We start from the raw sequence: 19,291 nt of genomic DNA, 5'->3' as shown, positions 1-19,291 counted from the left end.
AACCAGGGAGTGGTTTGGATGAGAGGCTGGTATAGGAATAGGGGAGGGACTAAATAGAAAAGAAAGTTACAAAAACTAACAATAACAATAAAACTAGAGCCTCACAGAGCAATAGGTTTTGGCTGCAAGTGGCGCCCCCAGGAGGCAGTTGGCGTTTTTGGCTAACTATCCATTGAAAACATTTTTTATTTTGCACAGCCTATCTATTTACCCACTTTTATTTTTACAGTGAACTGAGATTGCAAAGACTGGTTTAGCTCAGTTACAGCCAGGGTCGGAATGGGGGAGCAGGGCCTATCGGGGTGCCACCCCAGGGGCCCCAACTCATGGACCTTGCACTGCACCCCCCCCCCCCAGGCTGTACTTGTATGTGCAGATACACAGGGCTATGTAAGAGATAGATCCGCTTCTCTCTGCCTAATAAACACAGGCCAACGCTTGTGTGCCCTTATTAATGTGAGCAACTATATGATAAGGCTAATTAATGAGGACTGCTTCCCTTTAATTGGCTTTACCTAAATCTGTAACTATAGGGTGCCAGTAACCCCATTTATTACTTGAGCAAAATCCTCCCCTGTAGGAACGGGAACAACATTCACTTAATTCGTGCTCCTCTTTATCTAGAGATTATTATCATGTTTATTGTCACTAATTATCTCTATAACATGGGGATAAAAGATAATAAATGTAACTGAAGTTACAGCCTCGTGACAGAACTGCCGCCGGCGTCTCCCTGAGCAACACGCCCAGTACAGCGCACGTGGCATAGTCTTTATACTGTTGGGTGGGGGTCCCCTGTTACCCCTTATTCCTATCATCTACACTTGCTGAAATTGATTAGACGGGAGAAATCAAGCATAAGAGTAAAGGATTCTTAACTATGTGCTGTCCCCAAAAATCTAAAGGGGGGCCCAGCCTGAAGGCCAGTTAGGGGGGGATTTGGGGTGAGTGCTTATTTGTGCCCTTGGTACCCCTGGAACTATAGCGGGGTGACTGTTACCCCAATGTTTCTATATATCTGTAACCTTGTTATAGGCTAAGGGGGCCCAGCCTGAAGGCCAGTTAGGGGGGGATTTGGGGTGAGTGCTTATTTGTGCCCTGGGTACCCCTGGAACTATAGCGGGGTGACTGTTACCCCAATGTTTCTATATATCTGTAACCTTGTTATGGGCTAAGGGGGCCCAGCCTGAAGGACAGTTAGGGGGGGATTTGGGGTGAGTGCTTATTTGTGCCCTGGGTACCCCTGGAACTATAGCGGGGTGACTGTTACCCCAATGTTTCTATATATCTGTAACCTTGTTATGGGCTAAGGGGGCCCAGCCTGAAGGCCAGTTAGGGGGGGATTTGGGGTGAGTGCTTATTTGTGCCCTGGGTACCCCTGGAACTATAGCAGGGTGACTGTTACCCCAATGTTTCTATATATCTGTAACCTTGTTATGGGCTAAGGGGGCCCAGCCTGAAGGCCAGTTAGGGGGGGATTTGGGGTGAGTGCTTATGTGTGCCCTGGGTACCCCTGGAACTATAGCAGGGTGGCCTGAAACTTCTGCAACCCTCAACACTCAAGCTCTAAGTGACACAACAAAGTTGCCAATAAACAGGATATTTTTTTTGCTAAGTTTTAGAAACATTACTTTAAAAAAACAAAAACAAAAAACAATTATTGCATCCATTGGGGTTTTTTGGTGTGACGTCCCCACCTGCTGGCTGCATGAAGCATTGCATGAGATAAAGAGGAAGTTTTCAAATTCTCTTTATTGATTTTTTTTAAATAAACCAGCAAGTAATTAGACAAAGATGTATAATAACAAAATTCAGAGGAAGTAATTATACATTTTTAATAACCATTTGTTAACTAAACCAGATTTAAAGGAAGTTATTGTTACTGGGTAGTATTTATATAACTTGGACAAATAACACAGAATAAAGAGAAAGTAATTGATTAACATAAGTCTCTGTAGAGCTTACAGTCTTGTTTCCCTTCAGGAGCCAGTTAGCCTTGGAAAGTATACAGACCCCATGCATATAGCTCCCAGGTTGGAACTGAACCCCAGGGCTCCATGCAGGGCTGCCATAAGAAATCTTGGGGGGCAGTATTTACCGGGGGGGGGGGACAATATTCAGCAACATGTTTTTTGATCAATGATAAAAATGTCAATTTCACTATAGGCTGTAATGGTACGAGCCACCCCAACATTCTGCCCACTAGAGGCCGCTGTTTTACCTGATTGCTCTGATAATGGTACGGCCCCCCCCCCCACAAATGAAAAAACAAAACTATTCAGATAAATAATGCTCCCTTTGTGCTGAAGATTTATAAGAAAAATAACTGTAAAACATTTTCATACCCCCCCCCTTATATTAGCAATGACAGCTCATAGGGGCGTAATATGCCGGAATAATACAAAAACTCAGGCCTTACTCCTCCATTATAACTAGAATGAAAATTATTTGGGCCTGAATTTCATCTCTGTCACTTTGTAGGAGTAGTAATATCCTCTGCCCGACAGCCACATCATTCCATCGGCGTAGCTGGTGTGAGTCCCCCGTAGATACTGTGCGTTCAGATTGGCATTATGGCAGTCTCCGTACCACCACGCACCCTTAAACTTTTGTGCACAGCTAGTTGCATACACATCATTGTCCCTGTCTTTTGTGCTGAAAGGCCGGTTGTGGTGGTAACTGAGAGAGTCCCCTGGAATGGGAGAGAAGGAATAAAGGTGGAGTTCACTTTTTTGGTGTAGGCCATAGTGACCCATGAAATTAGATTTGAACTTTCTGTCCAATCAACAAGCAAAAGCTGTTGACCAAATGGGGACTAGGTTTGTGGCTGTGCTTTATTGGATATGACTTATTAGAGACCTCATGTCTCCCATTATGGTCAGATTTTCTTTGTATTTCCCTTCTCCTTCCTACCTCAAGGCATCTCTGCCACCCCAGCCTAAATTTTCTTTCCCTTCTCCTTCCTACCTCAAGGCGTCTCTGCCACCCCAGCCTAAATTTTCTTTCCCTTCTCCTTCCTACCTCAAGGCGTCTCTGCCACCCAAGCCTAAATTTTCTTTGTCTTTCCCTTCTCCTTCCAACCTCAAGGCGTCTCTGCCACCCCAGCCTAAATTTTCTTTCCCTTCTCCTTCCAACCTCAAGGCGTCTCTGCCACCACAGCCTAAATTTTCTTTCCCTTCTCCTTCCAACCTCAAGGTGTCTCTGCCACCCCAGCCTAAATTTTCTTTCCGTTCTCCTTCCAACCTCAAGGCGTCTCTGCCACCCAAGCCTAAATTTTCTATGTCTTTCCCTTCTCCTTCCAACCTCAAGGCGTCTCTGCCACCCCAGCCTAAATTTTCTATGTCTTTCCCTTCTCCTTCCTACCTCAAGGCGTCTCTGCCACCCCAGCCTAAATTTTCTTTGTCTTTCCCTTCTCCTTCCAACCTCAAGGCGTCTCTGCCACCCCAGCCTAAATTTTCTTTGTCTTTCCCTTCTCCTTCCAACCTCAAGGCGTCTCTGCCACCCCAGCCTAAATTTTCTTTCCCTTCTCCTTCCAACCTCAAGGCGTCTCTGCCACCCCAGCCTAAATTTTCTTTCCCTTCTCCTTCCAACCTCAAGGCGTCTCTGCCACCACAGCCTAAATTTTCTTTCCCTTCTCCTTCCAACCTCAAGGTGTCTCTGCCACCCCAGCCTAAATTTTCTTTCCGTTCTCCTTCCAACCTCAAGGCGTCTCTGCCACCCAAGCCTAAATTTTCTATGTCTTTCCCTTCTCCTTCCAACCTCAAGGTGTCTCTGCCACCCCAGCCTAAATTTTCTTTCCCTTCTCCTTCCAACCTCAAGGCGTCTCTGCCACCCAAGCCTAAATTTTCTATGTCTTTCCCTTCTCCTTCCTACCTCAAGCCATCTCTACCACCCAAGCCTAAATTGTATTTGTCTTTTAATTCTTTTTCCTACCTCAAGACCTCTCTGCCACCCCAGCCTAAATTTTGTTTGTCTTTCCCTTCTCCTTCGTACCTTAAGACCTCTCTGCCACCCAAGTTCCACCATGTCCAGAGTACCCATAAAAGGATTACCAGAGGTATTACTGTACAGGGCCCTAAACGTTAACATTCAGGACTATCCAATAAGTAATGGGTGGCCCTGGTGTGTTATTTGCACAGTTCCTCTGAGCGCTAAATGGCTTTAAGATTGTGGTTGAGCTCAAGAACTTGCCTATCTTTGACTGGACAGGAGGCCCAACTTTAAAGCCCTATAGGTCACACTAATCCTTGGTGATGGGATGGGCTTTAGACCAACTGGCCAGGAAGAATAAAGCCTTGGGTCAGCTGAAGATCTGGTGGGCCATTTTGACCCAGGCCTGGTTAAAGATCCTGGCTGCGATTGTATTGAGTAGGAAAGTTTCTTAAAATTGTAGGGTAATTACCTGCTGTTCCTCCAATGAAAGCCCCCAGGAATAGCTTGTAGTTATCATCCTCTCCCGCTAGTGAAAAGGAATCATAGGTTGCAAAGAATTTCTTGTCGTCAACCTCCGTTAGATCGACGCGCAGCTGATTGGTACCTACACGGTTGAACACAGGAGATCGTTTAAAAGGACTGGTGGTTAATTAGTAGTAATCAAAACACCCAGGGGCATATTATTATAGTGTATAATCACCGGTGATGTTGCCCATAGGAACCAATCAGAAATTAGAATTTAATGGTCACATACAAGTTAGAAAACAAAAGCAAAGATCTGATTGGTTGCTATAGGCAGCATGAATGTTTATTAAATAGAATATAAACAATAACATATAAACACGGGTAAAGCTAAATATTCCCTTAAAGGGCCAATTACCTGAAGATGTGAGAGTGTGAATGTTGTCATTTCCCAGCCAGAATTCAGTCAGCTGACTCCCAAACCCTTTCTTGTAGGCGTTCCAGTCCCTGAAGAAATCCACGGAACCCTCCCATCTTCTCTGGAAAACCTGCAAAGAAAGAGTAAGAGCCAAAGACTAAATGTTTCCCTATATTATTGTAAGTGCACCGATTGGCTATTGCCTTTGTTCTGCCTTGACTTGACTACCTTGACTGTTAACCACCCATTTCTGCAGATACAGGTATGGGACCTGTTATCCAGAATGCTCGGGACCAAGGGTATTCCGGATAAGGGATCTTTCCGTAATTTGGATCTTCATACCATAAAACTACTAAATAATCAATAAAACATTAATTAAACCTAATAAGATTATTTTGAATCCAGTAAGGATTAATTATAACTTAGTTGGGATCAACTACAAGGTACTTTTTTTATTTTTACAGAGAAAAGGGAAATCACTTTGAAAAATATGAATTATTTTATTAAAATGGAGTCTATGGTAGACGGGCTTTTCATAATTTGGAGCTTTCTGGATATCGGGTTTCCGGATAAAGGATCCCATACCTGTACAAGTTTATAGAAAGGCTGTGATACAATTTGGGGAATCTGACCATAGGGCTAAAGTCACACAAGGGATTCCTGGTCATTTTGGCCACCACCAAATGTGAGTTGCCACTGGCTTCAGATGGTGGAAGTAGCCACAATGTCCAGTTGACCACAGTCTCCAGTAGTAATTGGGAGCTGTGGTGACTCTACTTCCAAGTCTGGAAAAGGGTTTAAATTACCTGTATGATGTAGAGAGTGCTATTCTAAGACAACTTGCAATTGGTCTTCAATTTTTATTATTTGCAGGTTTTGTTCAGCAGCTGTGTGATTGCTAGGGCTCAGTTTATCCTAGTAACCAGGCAGTGGCTTGTGAAAGGAGCAGGTATATGAATAGAGAAGGGCCTACATAGAAAGATAAGGAATATAAAATAACAATAATGATAAAATTGTAGCCTCAGAGAGCAACAGTTTTTGGTTGCCGGGGTCAGTGACCCCCATTTGAAAGGTGGAAAGCGTCTGAAGAAGAAGGCAAATAATTAAAAAAAACTATGAAAAATAAAAAATAAGGACCAATTGAAACATTACTGAGAATAGGCCATGCTAAAGGTTAACCTGAAGGTGAACCATCCCTTTACGGTGACCATACAATCAAAGATTTGGTTGGGCATTCATGTGCTCCTTGAGGGCAAGTCTAACAGATTATCTTGTTTTCTCATTGGATTGCAGTTAGTCTGTATGGAATGGAAATAACATCTGCCCTGCATCAGACCCTGCACGGCCATCTATGGGCCAATGACATGCAGTGTTTCTCTGCTGGGGTATTTTGGATGGAGGAGGAACGTCCAATAGCCAATGTGCTTACTGTCCTTAAATGGCCATATGGATGGAAATATGGATCACAAGTGATCACAGCAAGTTGTCAATGATATGACAGGAGGCACAGAGTTGGAATTGGGCATTTTTCAACTGGTTAAAATGTGCTGGTCAACAAAGGCTGGATGTACCCAGCGGTGGAACTGTAGCAGACCCTGTGGCTGGGGGCCTGGATATAGGGGGGAACCTGTAAGGGTCCAAGTTCTTCTGCTCCCTCCCTACTGTCTGTCTGTGATTTTGCCTCCCAGTATATATGTATTTCTGGGGAGAAGGGTTGTGAGGGAATGGCAGGCCACAGAGGTGGGGCTCTATACGCAATGGCACATCGTTACTGCTACATTATACCACTGCTGCCTACATTTACTGCTCACCAAAAACAAACATAAAGGTGGCCACACACGTGGCGATCTGACCACACACAGTCAGGGCTGAAACAGCAGATAAGGAGGTAGAAACAATAGGATTTCTACCTCCTTCTGTCGATTCAGCCCTGACGGCAGATTTTGGTCAGGCGCCTTCTATGGCGCCCGAGCAAAATTTTCTAACCTGGCCGATCGGCGAGTCGTCCGATTTCAGCAGCTTCCTGCGATATCTGTCGACTCGCCAACATGCCATAAACGCACCGAATATCGTACGAAACGGGGTTTCGTACGATATTATTGGTGCGTGTATGGCCAGCTTTAATGTAACAGATGGCAGGTAAGTGTATGTTTCAGCCGCTCTTCTTTTCTACAAACTGAATTGCTTTCAGGCAATTTCCATTCAAAGAAAATGGGGGCGATAGTGGAAGAGATTGGGAGACCAACAAACGGGGAAGGCATTATGGAGAAGACATTGAGGGGAAACGCCTACAGGATACTCCAAAGGAAGGATTATACTTGCTCGAACCAAAGCCCGAAAGCCACTTTGGTTTGACATTAAAGGTCCCCATACACAGGCCGATTGAAGCTGCCGATATTGTTCCCTTAGACTGATTCGGCAGCTTATTGGCCCATGTAGGGGCACTAACGAGGGGCCTGCCCGACCAATATCTGGCCTGAAATTGGGCAGCTATTGATTGGGCAGGTTAAAAGATTTAGTTGGATCGGGGACCGCATAAGCTCGTTGATGTGGTCCCCGAACTGACTGTGCCCATTACCGTCGTGATAATTCGATCGTTTGGCCCCCAATTAGCCTACGTTTGCCCGATATCACCCACCCGTAGGTGGGGATATCGTGAGAAGATCTGCTCGTTTGGCGACCTCACCAAGCGAGCGGGTCTAAACGTGTATGGCCACCTTAGGGGAAGACACCAGATGAGATGGGGTGGGAGAGATAATAACATAAAAGGAAAGAAGACGGGGAGAGATGAAGAGGAAGGACACATGGGCAGCATAAACTGGAAAACAAAAACATTGGAAAAGCACATCTTGAAGGGGGGGTTGGAGAGGAGAAGAAAAAATGACAAGAGGTGAAGAATGGAGCTATGAGAGAGAAAAAGACAACAATGGAAATGAAAATTCAGACCAAGGAACAAATGGCCAAAAACATTGGCGCGAGAGGGAAAATGAAAGCATATGGCACACACGGAAACATAAATACGAAAAAGTGTCCTGAAAAGTGGAGAGGAGAGAATGAGAGAATGTGATATGGGGGACTGTACCCTATGGTCATGTTGTTGGGGAGTATGATGTAGGTAGATAGGCAGTGGTGGAAACCCAAACTGCGGCCTTCTGCCCCTGGTATGTGTGTTTGTGCACCGAAAGGCACAGAATTGTTAAAGTATCCGTGTTCGACCCGAAAATCAACTCTGAGAATAAACATTGAGGTGATAAAAAAACCTCCCAACAAGTGAAGGTTCAATAGAAGAGCAGATAGTGGTGAACAATGGGGCTCTTGTCTGATTGCATAAGGGAGCTTATAGGTTGGGGTGGAGATGTAGACATAACCCACGCTGACATTGGGCAAGTGATACCAGATTTCTGTCTGATCCTCCAGAGCAGGAATCTGCCAATATTCACTTCCTGCTTTATCTATTATATTCCAAGAGATCTGCAAACAATCCCATTTGCTTACATGCCATCGTATTCAGGGCAAACAGGGCATTTCCCTTGGCCCCAGTTATGTGACATTAGATCTTTCCACTGGGTAGATATAGATGTAAGATGAACAAAGGAAAAAAGGAAAGCTTGTCGTCAAAATGATCAAGTAGGTATCAGAAGCACTCAATAGTAAGAAATCCAAGTCCGGCTTGGGACTCCTCCAGTTACATGGGAGTAGGAGAAACAATAGGTTAGCTCAGGGATCCCCAACCTTTTTTACCCCGTGAGCAACATTCAGCTGCAAAACTTGTTCGTGAGCAACACAATACGTGAACAGTAGCACAAACACAATTTTTAATAATAATAATATACACTATATTAAAATGTTATATAATATCAAAATATCAGTGTGAAATCTGGCACTGCATGTTTTCTGCCAGTTTTTGAAAATCTGAGGTGTAGCTGATGGGAAGCAGTATGGCACACTGGAGCTTTGAGGGTACAAATGGCAGGCAGCATGGCACACAGATGCAGCAAGGATAAATAGAGGAGAGAATGACAGGAGCAAACAGGTAGAGGAGATTGTGGACAGGATAATGGCACAGAGGAACAAGGAATAAAAGAATGTAAGATGTGGAACTTTTTGGAAACATATTTCTGGTACAGCAAGTTTGGTAAAAAGGTAATGGGTAACAGAGAATGTGAAATATATGAAATATGAAAAAATTGGCACAGCAGTGGCATGGGCTGGGGAGAAGGGGTCACTAGGATGGCTTACCAGAAAAGTATTGTGCTGGGAACAGATAAAAAATATTCAGTGGAGGGGAGCTGGAACTCAAAAGATTGTGCTGGTATAATTAACAGCTGGATTTGACAGGAGGCTCACAGGACTGATCGGGATCTTTTCTCACCCTCCTTCCTAGCCCCCCTGCTCCCTGATTTGCGATTGTGCCTCCAGTCAAATCCAGCAGCAGTTATAGCAGCACAAACTTTTCTCTCCCCCCCCCCCTTCCTAACTTCTCCAGCTCCCTCTCTTGTGACCCTGCCTCCTGTCATATCTCTCCCTCTGTTCCGAGCTCTTCCTGCTCCCTCACTAGCGATCCTGCCTTCTGTCCTATCTCTCCCTTTGTTCCCAGCTCGGCCTGCTCCCTCACTTGCCATCGTTCGTGCCTCCTGTCAAATCCAGCATTGAGTGATAGCCGCAAGATCTCTCTGTGACTCTTTCCAGCCCCTCCTGCTGACTGCTGGATTTGACAGGAGGCACGATTGATGGCAAGTGAGGGAGCAGGCCGAACTCGGAACGAAGAGAGAGATAGGACAGGAGGCAGGATCGCAAGTGAGGGAACACAACTAGAGATTACTGGGGGGAGAAAAAGAGATCGCAGACATACTTACAGTTGCGATAATGAAGTTCTTCCTGGCTGTCCCCACTTTATATGGCCAGAGCAGTTTTCCTGTCCAACAGGTTAACTGACACCTGCAGGGAGACCTACGCGAGCAACATCAAGAGTGGCTGCGAGCAACATGTTGCTCGCGAGCTACGGGTTGGGGATCCCTGGGTTAGCTGAAAGCAGTTCTAATGTGTAGCGCTGGCTGAAAGCTCAGACTCAGGCACAAGGCACTGAGATGGCGCCTACACACCAATATTACAGCTACAAATACATTTGTTGGTACAAGAATAAAAGGTTAAATGGCAGAGGGAATTATTTGCTGTGTCATTTAGAAATAAAATGTACCCCATAAACATGATAGAATCCCTTTAACTTACAATCCACCCCCCTCCATCAGTGTCCATGTCACAAAGCACAGTCAGAGGCCTCTCTCCATCGGGGTAAATCTTGTACCATCCGCTCAGAATTGCCCCCTGATCCAGCAGTTCCTTGCAGTTCCTGGCAGCTGGGAGGTAAAAAGAGTTTTTTAGGGTTAGAATTTTTTTTCTCCTTCTCACAAGGTCTAGTAACCCATAGCAACCAATAGGTGTTTGCTTTAAAACGGGTTAACAGGAAGCCTGTAACTTATCCAGTGGGCTGGGCTAAGACATCTAATGGTAGGTTACCATAGCAAAGGACATTTATTATTTCAAATGCTTTCAAACCATTATTAAAAATAACCGTTATTATACATCTCAACCTTATTGCACGTGGGATATGTGTCAAATGAATATAGTCTCACTTGCATGGAAAATCAACTTTTTCCTCTTACCATAAAATTGTTCAGGAGCTGCACTGTCTCCTCTCTCGCCTTTCTGCCCTAAATAAAAGAAAACATCAGTTTCAATTCTTCATTACTGCCCTCAGGCCCGGACTGGCAAGCTGGTGAGTCTGGCAAATTCCAAAGGGGCTGCTGGGGGGCTGTTTGGACCTCTAACAGGGTCTATTTTGAATCCTAGACCAGACCTGACTGCCATTATTGAGTTGCCTTATTAAAAGGGATACTGCCATGGTGTTTATGGGGCACTTTTTATGTCTAAATAACACTGTTACACAGCAAATAATTCCCTCTGCCATTTAACCTTTTATTCTTGAACCAACAAATGTATTTGTAGCTGTAATATTGGTGTGTAGGCGCCATCTCAGTGCCTTGTGCCTGAGTCTGAGCTTTCAGCCAGCGCTACACATTAGAACTGCTTTCAGCTAACCTATTGTTTCTCCTACTCCCATGTAACTGGAGGAGTCCCAAGCCGGACTTGGATTTCTTACTATTGAGCGCTATTCTCATAACTACTGGGAGCTGCTATCTTGCTCCCTTCCCATTGTTCTGCTGATTGGCTGCTGGGGGTGAGGGGGGGGGGGATATCACTCCAACTTGCAGCGCAGCAGTAAAGTGTGCCTGAGTCTGAGCTTTCAGCCAGCGCTACACATTAGAACTGCTTTCAGCTAACCTATTGTTTCTCCTACTCCCATGTAACTGGAGGAGTCCCAAGCCGGACTTGGATTTCTTACTATTGAGTGCTATTCTGATACCTACTGGGAGCTGCTATCTTGCTCCCTTCCCATTGTTCTGCTGATCGGTTGCTGGGGGGGAGGGGGGGGGATATCACTCCAACTTGCAGCGCAGCAGTAAAGTGTGAGTGAAGTTTATCAGAGCACAGGTCACATGGCTGGGGCACCCTGGGAAATGAAGAATATGGCTAGCCCCATGGGAAAAACAGATTACAATGCAGGATTCTGCTGGAGAAGCTCTATTAACTGATGGGTTTTGGAAAAAAAAAACATGTTTTCCTATGACAGTATTGCTTTAAAAAAAAGTACAAAGGCCACAGTTAAAGCTACTTTTTATACCTATTAAATCAGTCCTTCTGTCTCTCTGATCAGTTTCCGGAAGGGATGGGAGGGGCCTATTTTGAACCGGACACACTGAGAACTTCCTATATGCTGACATCATCATTTCCAGGCTTTGCCCTTACTCCTTTCCTATTGGGCCAATTCATTGGTTGCTTGTGCACTCAGTTGTATATATTGAAAACTTATTGGTTAATGTCTCACTGCCAATGACACAGGCAAACAGACTCAGCATATCACTAACATACCGTTATATTACATTTGCAGCTCTCTGGCACAGGCACAGGAAGCAGCGTCAGACTGACAGGAGACACAGCCAATAGGAGTTAAGCCTGCTGCCAATACTATGTGTGACATTTTTGTGAACAATGTAAATGGCACAGACTGTTCTATTAATGTGACCTGTTAGACCACTGCAACCTGCTAACTAGCCTTATACTCCTCTGCAACCTGCTAACTAGCCTTATACTCCTCTGCAACCTGCTAACTAGCCTTATACTCCACTGCAACCTGCTAACTAGCCTTATACTCCTCTGCAACCAGCTAACTACCCTTATACTCCACTGCAACCTGCTAACTACCCTTATACTCCCCTGCAACCTGCTAACTACCCTTATACTCCACTGCAACCCGCTAACTAGCCTTATACTCCTCTGCAACCTGCTAACTACCCTTATACTCCACTGCAACCTGCTAACTACCCTTATAATCCCCTGCAACCTGCTAACTACCCTTATACTCCACTGCAACCTGCTAACTAGCCTTATACTCCTCTGCAACCTGCTAACTAGCCTTATACTCCACTGCAACCTGCTAACTAGCCTTATACTCCTCTGCAACCTGCTAACTACCCTTATACTCCACTGCAACCTGCTAACTAGCCTTATACTCCTCTGCAACCTGCTAACTACCCTTATACTCCACTGCAACCTGCTAACTACCCTTATAATCCCCTGCAACCTGCTAACTACCCTTATACTCCACTGCAACCTGCTAACTACCCTTATAATCCCATGCAACCTGCTTACTACCCTTATACTCCACTGCAACCTGCTAACTAGCCTTATACTCCTCTGCAACCTGATAACTACCCTTATACTCCACTGCAACCTGCTAACTACCCTTATAATCCCCTGCAACCTGCTAACTACCCTTATACTCCACTGCAACCTGCTAACTACCCTTATAATCCCATGCAACCTGCTTACTACCCTTATACTCCACTGCAACCTGCTAACTAGCCTTATACTCCTCTGCAACCTGATAACTACCCTTATAATCCACTGCAACCTGCTAACTAGCCTTATAATCCACTGCAACCCGCTAGCTACCCTTATACTCCACTGCAACCTGCTAACTAGCCTTATAATCCACTGCAACCCGCTAGCTACCCTTATACTCCACTGCAACCTGCTAACTGCCCTTATACTCCACTGCAACCTGCTAACTAGCCTTATACTCCTCTGCAACCCGCTAACTACCCTTATAATCCACTGCAACCCGCTAGCTACCCTTATACTCCACTGCAACCTGCTAACTAGCCTTATACTCCTCTGCAACCCGCTAACTACCCTTATAATCCACTGCAACCCGCTAGCTACCCTTATACTCCACTGCAACCTGCTAACTAGCCTTATACTCCTCTGCAACCCGCTAACTACCCTTATAATCCACTGCAACCCGCTAACTAGCCTTATACTCCTCTGCAACCCGCTAACTACCCTTATAATCCACTGCAACCCGCTAGCTACCCTTATACTCCACTGCAACCCGCTAACTAGCCTTATACTCCTCTGCAACCCGCTAACTACCCTTATAATCCACTGCAACCCGCTAGCTACCCTTATACTCCACTGCAACCTGCTAACTGCCCTTATACTCCTCTGCAACCTGCTAACTACATTTATACTCCACTGCAACCTGCTAACTAGCCTTATACTCCTCTGCAACCCGCTAACTACCCTTATAATCCACTGCAACCCGCTAGCTACCCTTATACTCCACTGCAACCTGCTAACTAGCCTTATACTCCACTGCAACCTGCTAACTAGCCTTATACTCCTCTGCAACCCGCTAGCTACCCTTATACTCCACTGCAACCTGCTAGCTACCCTTATACTCCACTGCAACCCGCTAACTAGCCTTATACTCCTCTGCAACCTACTAACTACCCTTATAATCCACTGCAACCCGCTAGCTACCCTTATACTCCACTGCAACCTGCTAACTAGCCTTATACTCCACTGCAACCTGCTAACTACCCTTATAATCCACTGCAACCTGCTAGCTACCCTTATACTCCACTGCAACCTGCTAACTACCCTTATACTCCACTGCAACCTGCTAACTACATTTATACTCCACTGCAACCTGCTAACTAGCCTTATAATCCACTGCAACCTGCTAACTAGCCTTATAATCCACTGCAACCCGCTAGCTACCCTTATACTCCACTGCAACCTGCTAACTACCCTTATACTCCACTGCAACCTGCTAACTACATTTATACTCCACTGCAACCTGCTAACTACCCTTATACTCCATTGCAACCTGCTAACTAGCCTTATACTCCACTGCAACCTGCTAACTGCCCTTATAATCCACTGCAACCCGCTAGCTACCCTTATACTCCACTGCAACCCGCTAACTAGCCTTATACTCCTCTGCAACCTACTAACTACCCTTATAATCCACTGCAACCCGCTAGCTACCCTTATACTCCACTGCAACCTGCTAACTAGCCTTATACTCCACTGCAACCTGCTAACTACCCTTATACTCCACTGCAACCTGCTAACTACCCTTATAATCCACTGCAACCTGCTAGCTACCCTTATACTCCACTGCAACCTGCTAACTACCCTTATACTCCACTGCAACCTGCTAACTACATTTATACTCCACTGCAACCTGCTAACTAGCCTTATAATCCACTGCAACCTGCTAACTAGCCTTATAATCCACTGCAACCCGCTAGCTACCCTTATACTCCACTGCAACCTGCTAACTACCCTTATACTCCACTGCAACCTGCTAACTACATTTATACTCCACTGCAACCTGCTAACTACCCTTATACTCCACTGCAACCTGCTAACTACCCTTATACTCCATTGCAACCTGACCAGTCATATTCTGCTTGCTACCTATAGTTTCCTGACATTATTCTATATATCTCATACACAGATGACAGGTTACATGGGTGCTTCTCCGCTGGCTGAAAACCATGGGCAGAGAATGCACCCTGTGTGCCCCAGGCTGTAGAGAACATTCTTCCCAACCATTTTAGCTACTTCTCACAGAACCAGTTGCGCTCTCTGCATTAGAAGCTTCAAAATTCTGATTTAAAAAAATCTGAATTTTGACTTTTAAAATGACCAGGAGGTGCAAACCTGTGGGTCGGCCGGTGACTAATATTGGCCTTCAGTTTGGGGGGTGGGACATGATGTCATTTGGGGTTGTGGCTATTATAAATGGGAAAATGGGCAGACTGGGTGGGGGGAAGGTGGATGGGTCCGTTAAATGGGCGGACTGGGTGGGGTTATAGATGGAGCAGAGGGGGACCCATAGTTATAGGGATCAGCAGAGGAGAGGGTCAGGGAAGGGAGGGATTTATAGGCTGTTATAAGTTTACTGGCAAGTACATTGACCATACATTTGTAATACTGTTGCTGGCCCTAACTGGTGATTTACTGGCTAGGCTGGTCAGATACTGGCTATGTGGTAACCCTGCTGCCCTGGTGCAGTATAAAGGAGGCTTTACCAACCTGGATCCCCTTTTGGGCCTACTTTCCCAATTTCTCCATTCCAGCCTTTTTGCCCTGAAAGAAAGAATACAAGTCAGAATGTAGAATTTCTCACATACAGGATAAGTTCTGTGGCACAAACTCACACGAGGTTGAGTAACAAAATGTTATATTACACGCCATTGGAACAAGGGAAAGTCAGAACCACCAGTGTAGGGAATAGCAGGGGACAGACAGATATTGATTAAATAGCAATTACATTTACAAATACATTTGAAACCACTAAAAAAGTCTAGCAAAGTTGCTTAGGATTATATATTTTATTTAAATAATTTTTTTTTTAGATATACATTGTATGTATGTATGTATGTATAGCTTTATTTATAAAGCGCCACAAGGATACGCAGCGCTGTACAGTCTTACAGAATACACAATTACACACAGGGAGGACAAGTGATATAATAAATAAATACAATAAATACATATATGTGTATATATATATATATATATATATAAGTGCCATGTGGTATGAGACACAGTAGGAAGGAGGTCCCTGCCCTGTAGAGCTTACAATCTGAGTGGTTGGGTAACATACAGGCACAAACTGGAAGGTAAGAGTGCACCAGGTATGGGCATTTGCCCTTAAGCGCAGGACTGGGCAAAATAATGTTTTATTGCTCCAGAAGGTAACAGCTGAGTTTTTTCTTAAAGAGAGTGGGTGAGTTTTCCCTACGGAGGGATTCAGAGATAGAGTTGCTTATTTTATTGGTGCACAGAATTCATCCATTAGAGCAGAGGTCCCCAACCTTTCTTACTTGGGAGCCTCAGTCAAATGTAAAAAGACTTGGAGAGCAACACAAGCACCATAAAAGTTCATGGAGGAGCCAAATAAGGGCTGTGATTGGCTATTAGGGGCCTCTATGCACCCTATCAGCTTACAGGGGCTTTATTTGGTAGGAAATCTTGTTTTTATTCAACCAAAACTTGCCCCCAAGTCAGGAATTCAAAAATAACTCCCTGGTTTGGGCATACCCCCCAACTGTCCCGCTTTTCGCGGGACAGTCCCGCTTTTTATGGCGCATCCCGCTGTCCCGGATAGTTCCATGAATGTCCCGCATTGCGGGACATTCATGGAACTATCCGGCACAGCGGGATGCGCTTGCTGTAGCCGGATGTTCTTGCTTCTTCTGCGGCTTCGTTATGCCTCTCCTTGTGCAGCGTGACAGGCCCTTTTATAAGGTTGCGCCTGTGGGTGTGACGTCATTACGCACGGGGCGCTACCTTATAAAAGGGCCTGTGGCGCTGCACAAGGAGAGGCATAACGAAGCCGGAGCGCCTATGGGAGGTACTGTGAATGGGGGGCTACTGTGATAGGGGGGCACTGTGTATTGGGGGCTACTGTGTATTAGGGGCTACTGTGTATTGGGGGCACTGTGTATGGGAGACTACTGTGTTTTGGGGGCTACTGTGTATGGGGGGGCTACTGTGTATGGGGGGGCTACTGTGTATGGGGGGCTACTGTGTATTAGGGGGCTACTGTGTATGGGGGCACTGTGTATGGGGGCACTGTGTATGGGGGCACTGTGTATGGGGGGTACTGTGTATGGGAGACTACTGTGTTTTGGGGGCTACTGTGTATTGGAGGGTACTGTGTATTGGGGGTACTGTGTATGGGGGGGCTACTGTGTATGGGGGGGCTACTGTGTATTAGGGATCTACTGTGTATAGGGGGCAACTGTGTATAGGGGGCTACTGTGTATTTGGGGGCACTGTGTATGGGGGGCAAAACTGGTAATTAGTTATAACTCACTTATAACTGACTGCCTTCTCTCTATATTTGTATTTTAATTTAGGAGTTGCTATATTGTTTTCCTTAGGTCGTTCAGTATGAGGGTATAGCACATTTTATTCTATATAAAAGGGGTATTTTTTTAAAAATGGGGTGTGGTAATTGGGGCGTGACCACAAAAGGGGGCGTGGTCAAAAATTGCCCTCTTTTCATTTTTCAAATGTTGGGAGGTATGGTTTGGGGGCACTGAGAGCAACATCCAAGGGGTTGGGGAGCAACATGTTGCCCCTGAGCCACTGGTTGGGGATCATTGCACAGAGGGCGGTGCACAATGCATTGTGGGAAAACTCCACTCACCTTTCTCCCCTGGAGGTCCAGGTTCACCTTTGTGGCCAGGAAAGCCCGGGCATCCCCTGAGGATGGTTAATTTGTCAGCGCTCCCAACTCCTAGAACCTTTACTTCTGTGGAAAGAGAAAAGCAGTAAAAGGCAGGAGGCAGAAGGACAACCAATGCAGAGCTGCCAACCCCCTTTAGTTTTTTGGGAGTTAATTGATTTTGGCTTTTCCCCCTCGTTCTCCTGTCGCCCAATAGCAATCCCCCCGAACTTCACGTCAGATTTTGTGGGTGTGGTCTGTAGCCTAGAGCCCAATGACTCCTAGCAGACCAGTGGGAGCAGACAAGGTACAAATCTCCACATAGCTGGGCGGGGGTGATATTAATAACTGGGGGGCCGGGGGAGCGCTGGCAAGGGTGGGGTCTTGGCCGCTGGGACACATGAAAAAAACCTGGTGGGCCCAGTCCGACCCTGCCTGGGTGCTCCTGCCCCGAGTCCGTAGCCAGGGGGCAAATCTCGTCACAGAACTTCACACATTGACAGTGCTCTCCAGGTTACCACAAAAAGCCTCAATAGTTAATATTAAAATCGATCAACCTTTATTTGCACAAAATTCTTACCTCAAGCTGATCGATTTTAATATTAACTATTGCGCAGGGTCGGACTGGGCCGCCGGGACACTGGGAAAAAACCCAGTGGGTGAAGTTAAATGAGCAAATCTTACCTTGTATGGCCACCTTTAGTGTCGGTATTTTGCCCCACTGTAACTGCCTTGCTTGGTTATACCTGCTTTTGCCTCTTCCTACCTACAGCCCTGCTCAGCCTCACTCAGCGTGGAACTCTGGACAGTGGACCTTTTTGGGCCCCCACCAAAAGATATCTCCTAGAAACCCCTGCATCTCCATGTTAAAAGCCTCAATCTGTGTAGCTGTCCGTATTGGTGCTTAATGCATAAAGGTATTTGATATAATTGCATTAACACCAGGAAAGCTAGGGGCAGGTTTTGGCTAAGTGCATGGGTACAGATCTGTGGTTCTATGACAAATATCTGCAGAATCCCCAATCCCTTATTGGTTATTTTTCTCTTACCTGGACAAGACTCATCCCCATTAGCGAGCGCAGCCACCAACCAAAATACCGTGAGTGCCGCGGAGCGCATTGTCCCTCCTGAGTGCCGATCCTCAGCTCTTTCACCCAAATTTGATTGCAACTTGCCATGGGAATGTCCTTATAAGAAAATAACTGACTCCTCCTTATCTGAACTCCTCAGATTTCACTCCTTGCAGTTAACCCCTGTGTAGCCTGGGATGGTTTCCCTTCTAGTTTCATTTTGACTCTTTTGTTCCTGCTCTTTTTAAGGGTAATTTAGTTCAGACTGTGTATTCCGATTTGTTAATGGCATCTGACTGGATGAATTAGAGCATTGCCTAATGGCTTCTGTTGAAACGGGATACAAGTTAAGGTGCCCATACACGGGCCGATTCTAGCTGCCGATATCAGTCCCTTAGACCGATTTGGCAGCTAATCGGCCCACGTATGAGCCCTACCGATGGGCCTGCCCGACCGATATCTGGCCTGAAATCGGCCAGATATCGATCAGGCAGGTTAAAAAATCTAGTCGGATCGAGGACCGCATCGGACCGACTTTGCCTATACCCGTCGTTATAATTCGATTTTTGGCCCCAGGGCCCAGAGCCTGGATTCTTATTCTTATTTATTAATTATTATATAGGGGGTTACATTTCTGGGGCCCATCTTTTGTAATGACATGAAAAAACTGGAAGATGTTGCCCTGACTATTTGGGGGTTAGGCCCCTGAGAAATGAGGGGCCACAGAGGTTGATATGACCAACTTATACAAATATA

At 45.6% G+C, this 19,291-nt stretch overlaps 1 protein-coding gene across 1 annotated transcript; it reads right to left on the bottom strand.

Annotated features, from left to right (window-relative positions):
- Positions 1–1,733: 1,733 nt before the first annotated feature.
- Positions 1,734–18,751, bottom strand: LOC100124781 (ficolin-1). Its single transcript, XM_031901247.1, has 8 exons — positions 18,515–18,751; positions 17,448–17,552; positions 15,323–15,376; positions 10,477–10,524; positions 10,043–10,170; positions 4,814–4,943; positions 4,403–4,537; positions 1,734–2,692 (listed from the first exon to the last, which is right to left on the bottom strand). The coding sequence occupies exons 1-8, from the start codon at positions 18,582–18,584 to the stop codon at positions 2,445–2,447; spliced, it is 918 nt and encodes a 305-aa protein (XP_031757107.1). The 5' UTR covers positions 18,585–18,751; the 3' UTR covers positions 1,734–2,444.
- Between the last annotated feature and the right edge of the window lie 540 nt (positions 18,752–19,291).

The sequence above is a fragment of the Xenopus tropicalis genome, chromosome 4, assembly GCF_000004195.4.
Source record: "Xenopus tropicalis strain Nigerian chromosome 4, UCB_Xtro_10.0, whole genome shotgun sequence".
Lineage (NCBI taxonomy): Eukaryota > Metazoa > Chordata > Amphibia > Anura > Pipidae > Xenopus > Xenopus tropicalis.
Note: the sequence above shows the minus strand (reverse complement) of the source record. Positions and strands in the feature narration are given on the sequence as shown.

Coding starts and splice junctions, on each gene's coding strand:
- LOC100124781 (XM_031901247.1), bottom strand. CDS start 18,584: ATGCGCTCCGCGGCACTCACGGTATTTTGGTTGGTGGCTGCGCTCGCT. Junction 15,377..17,447: donor TGGACCTCCAGGGGAGAAAG/GTGAGTGGAGTT, acceptor TCTTTCTTTCAG/GGCAAAAAGGCTGGAATGGA. Junction 10,171..10,476: donor AGCTCCTGAACAATTTTATG/GTAAGAGGAAAA, acceptor TTTACCTCCCAG/CTGCCAGGAACTGCAAGGAA.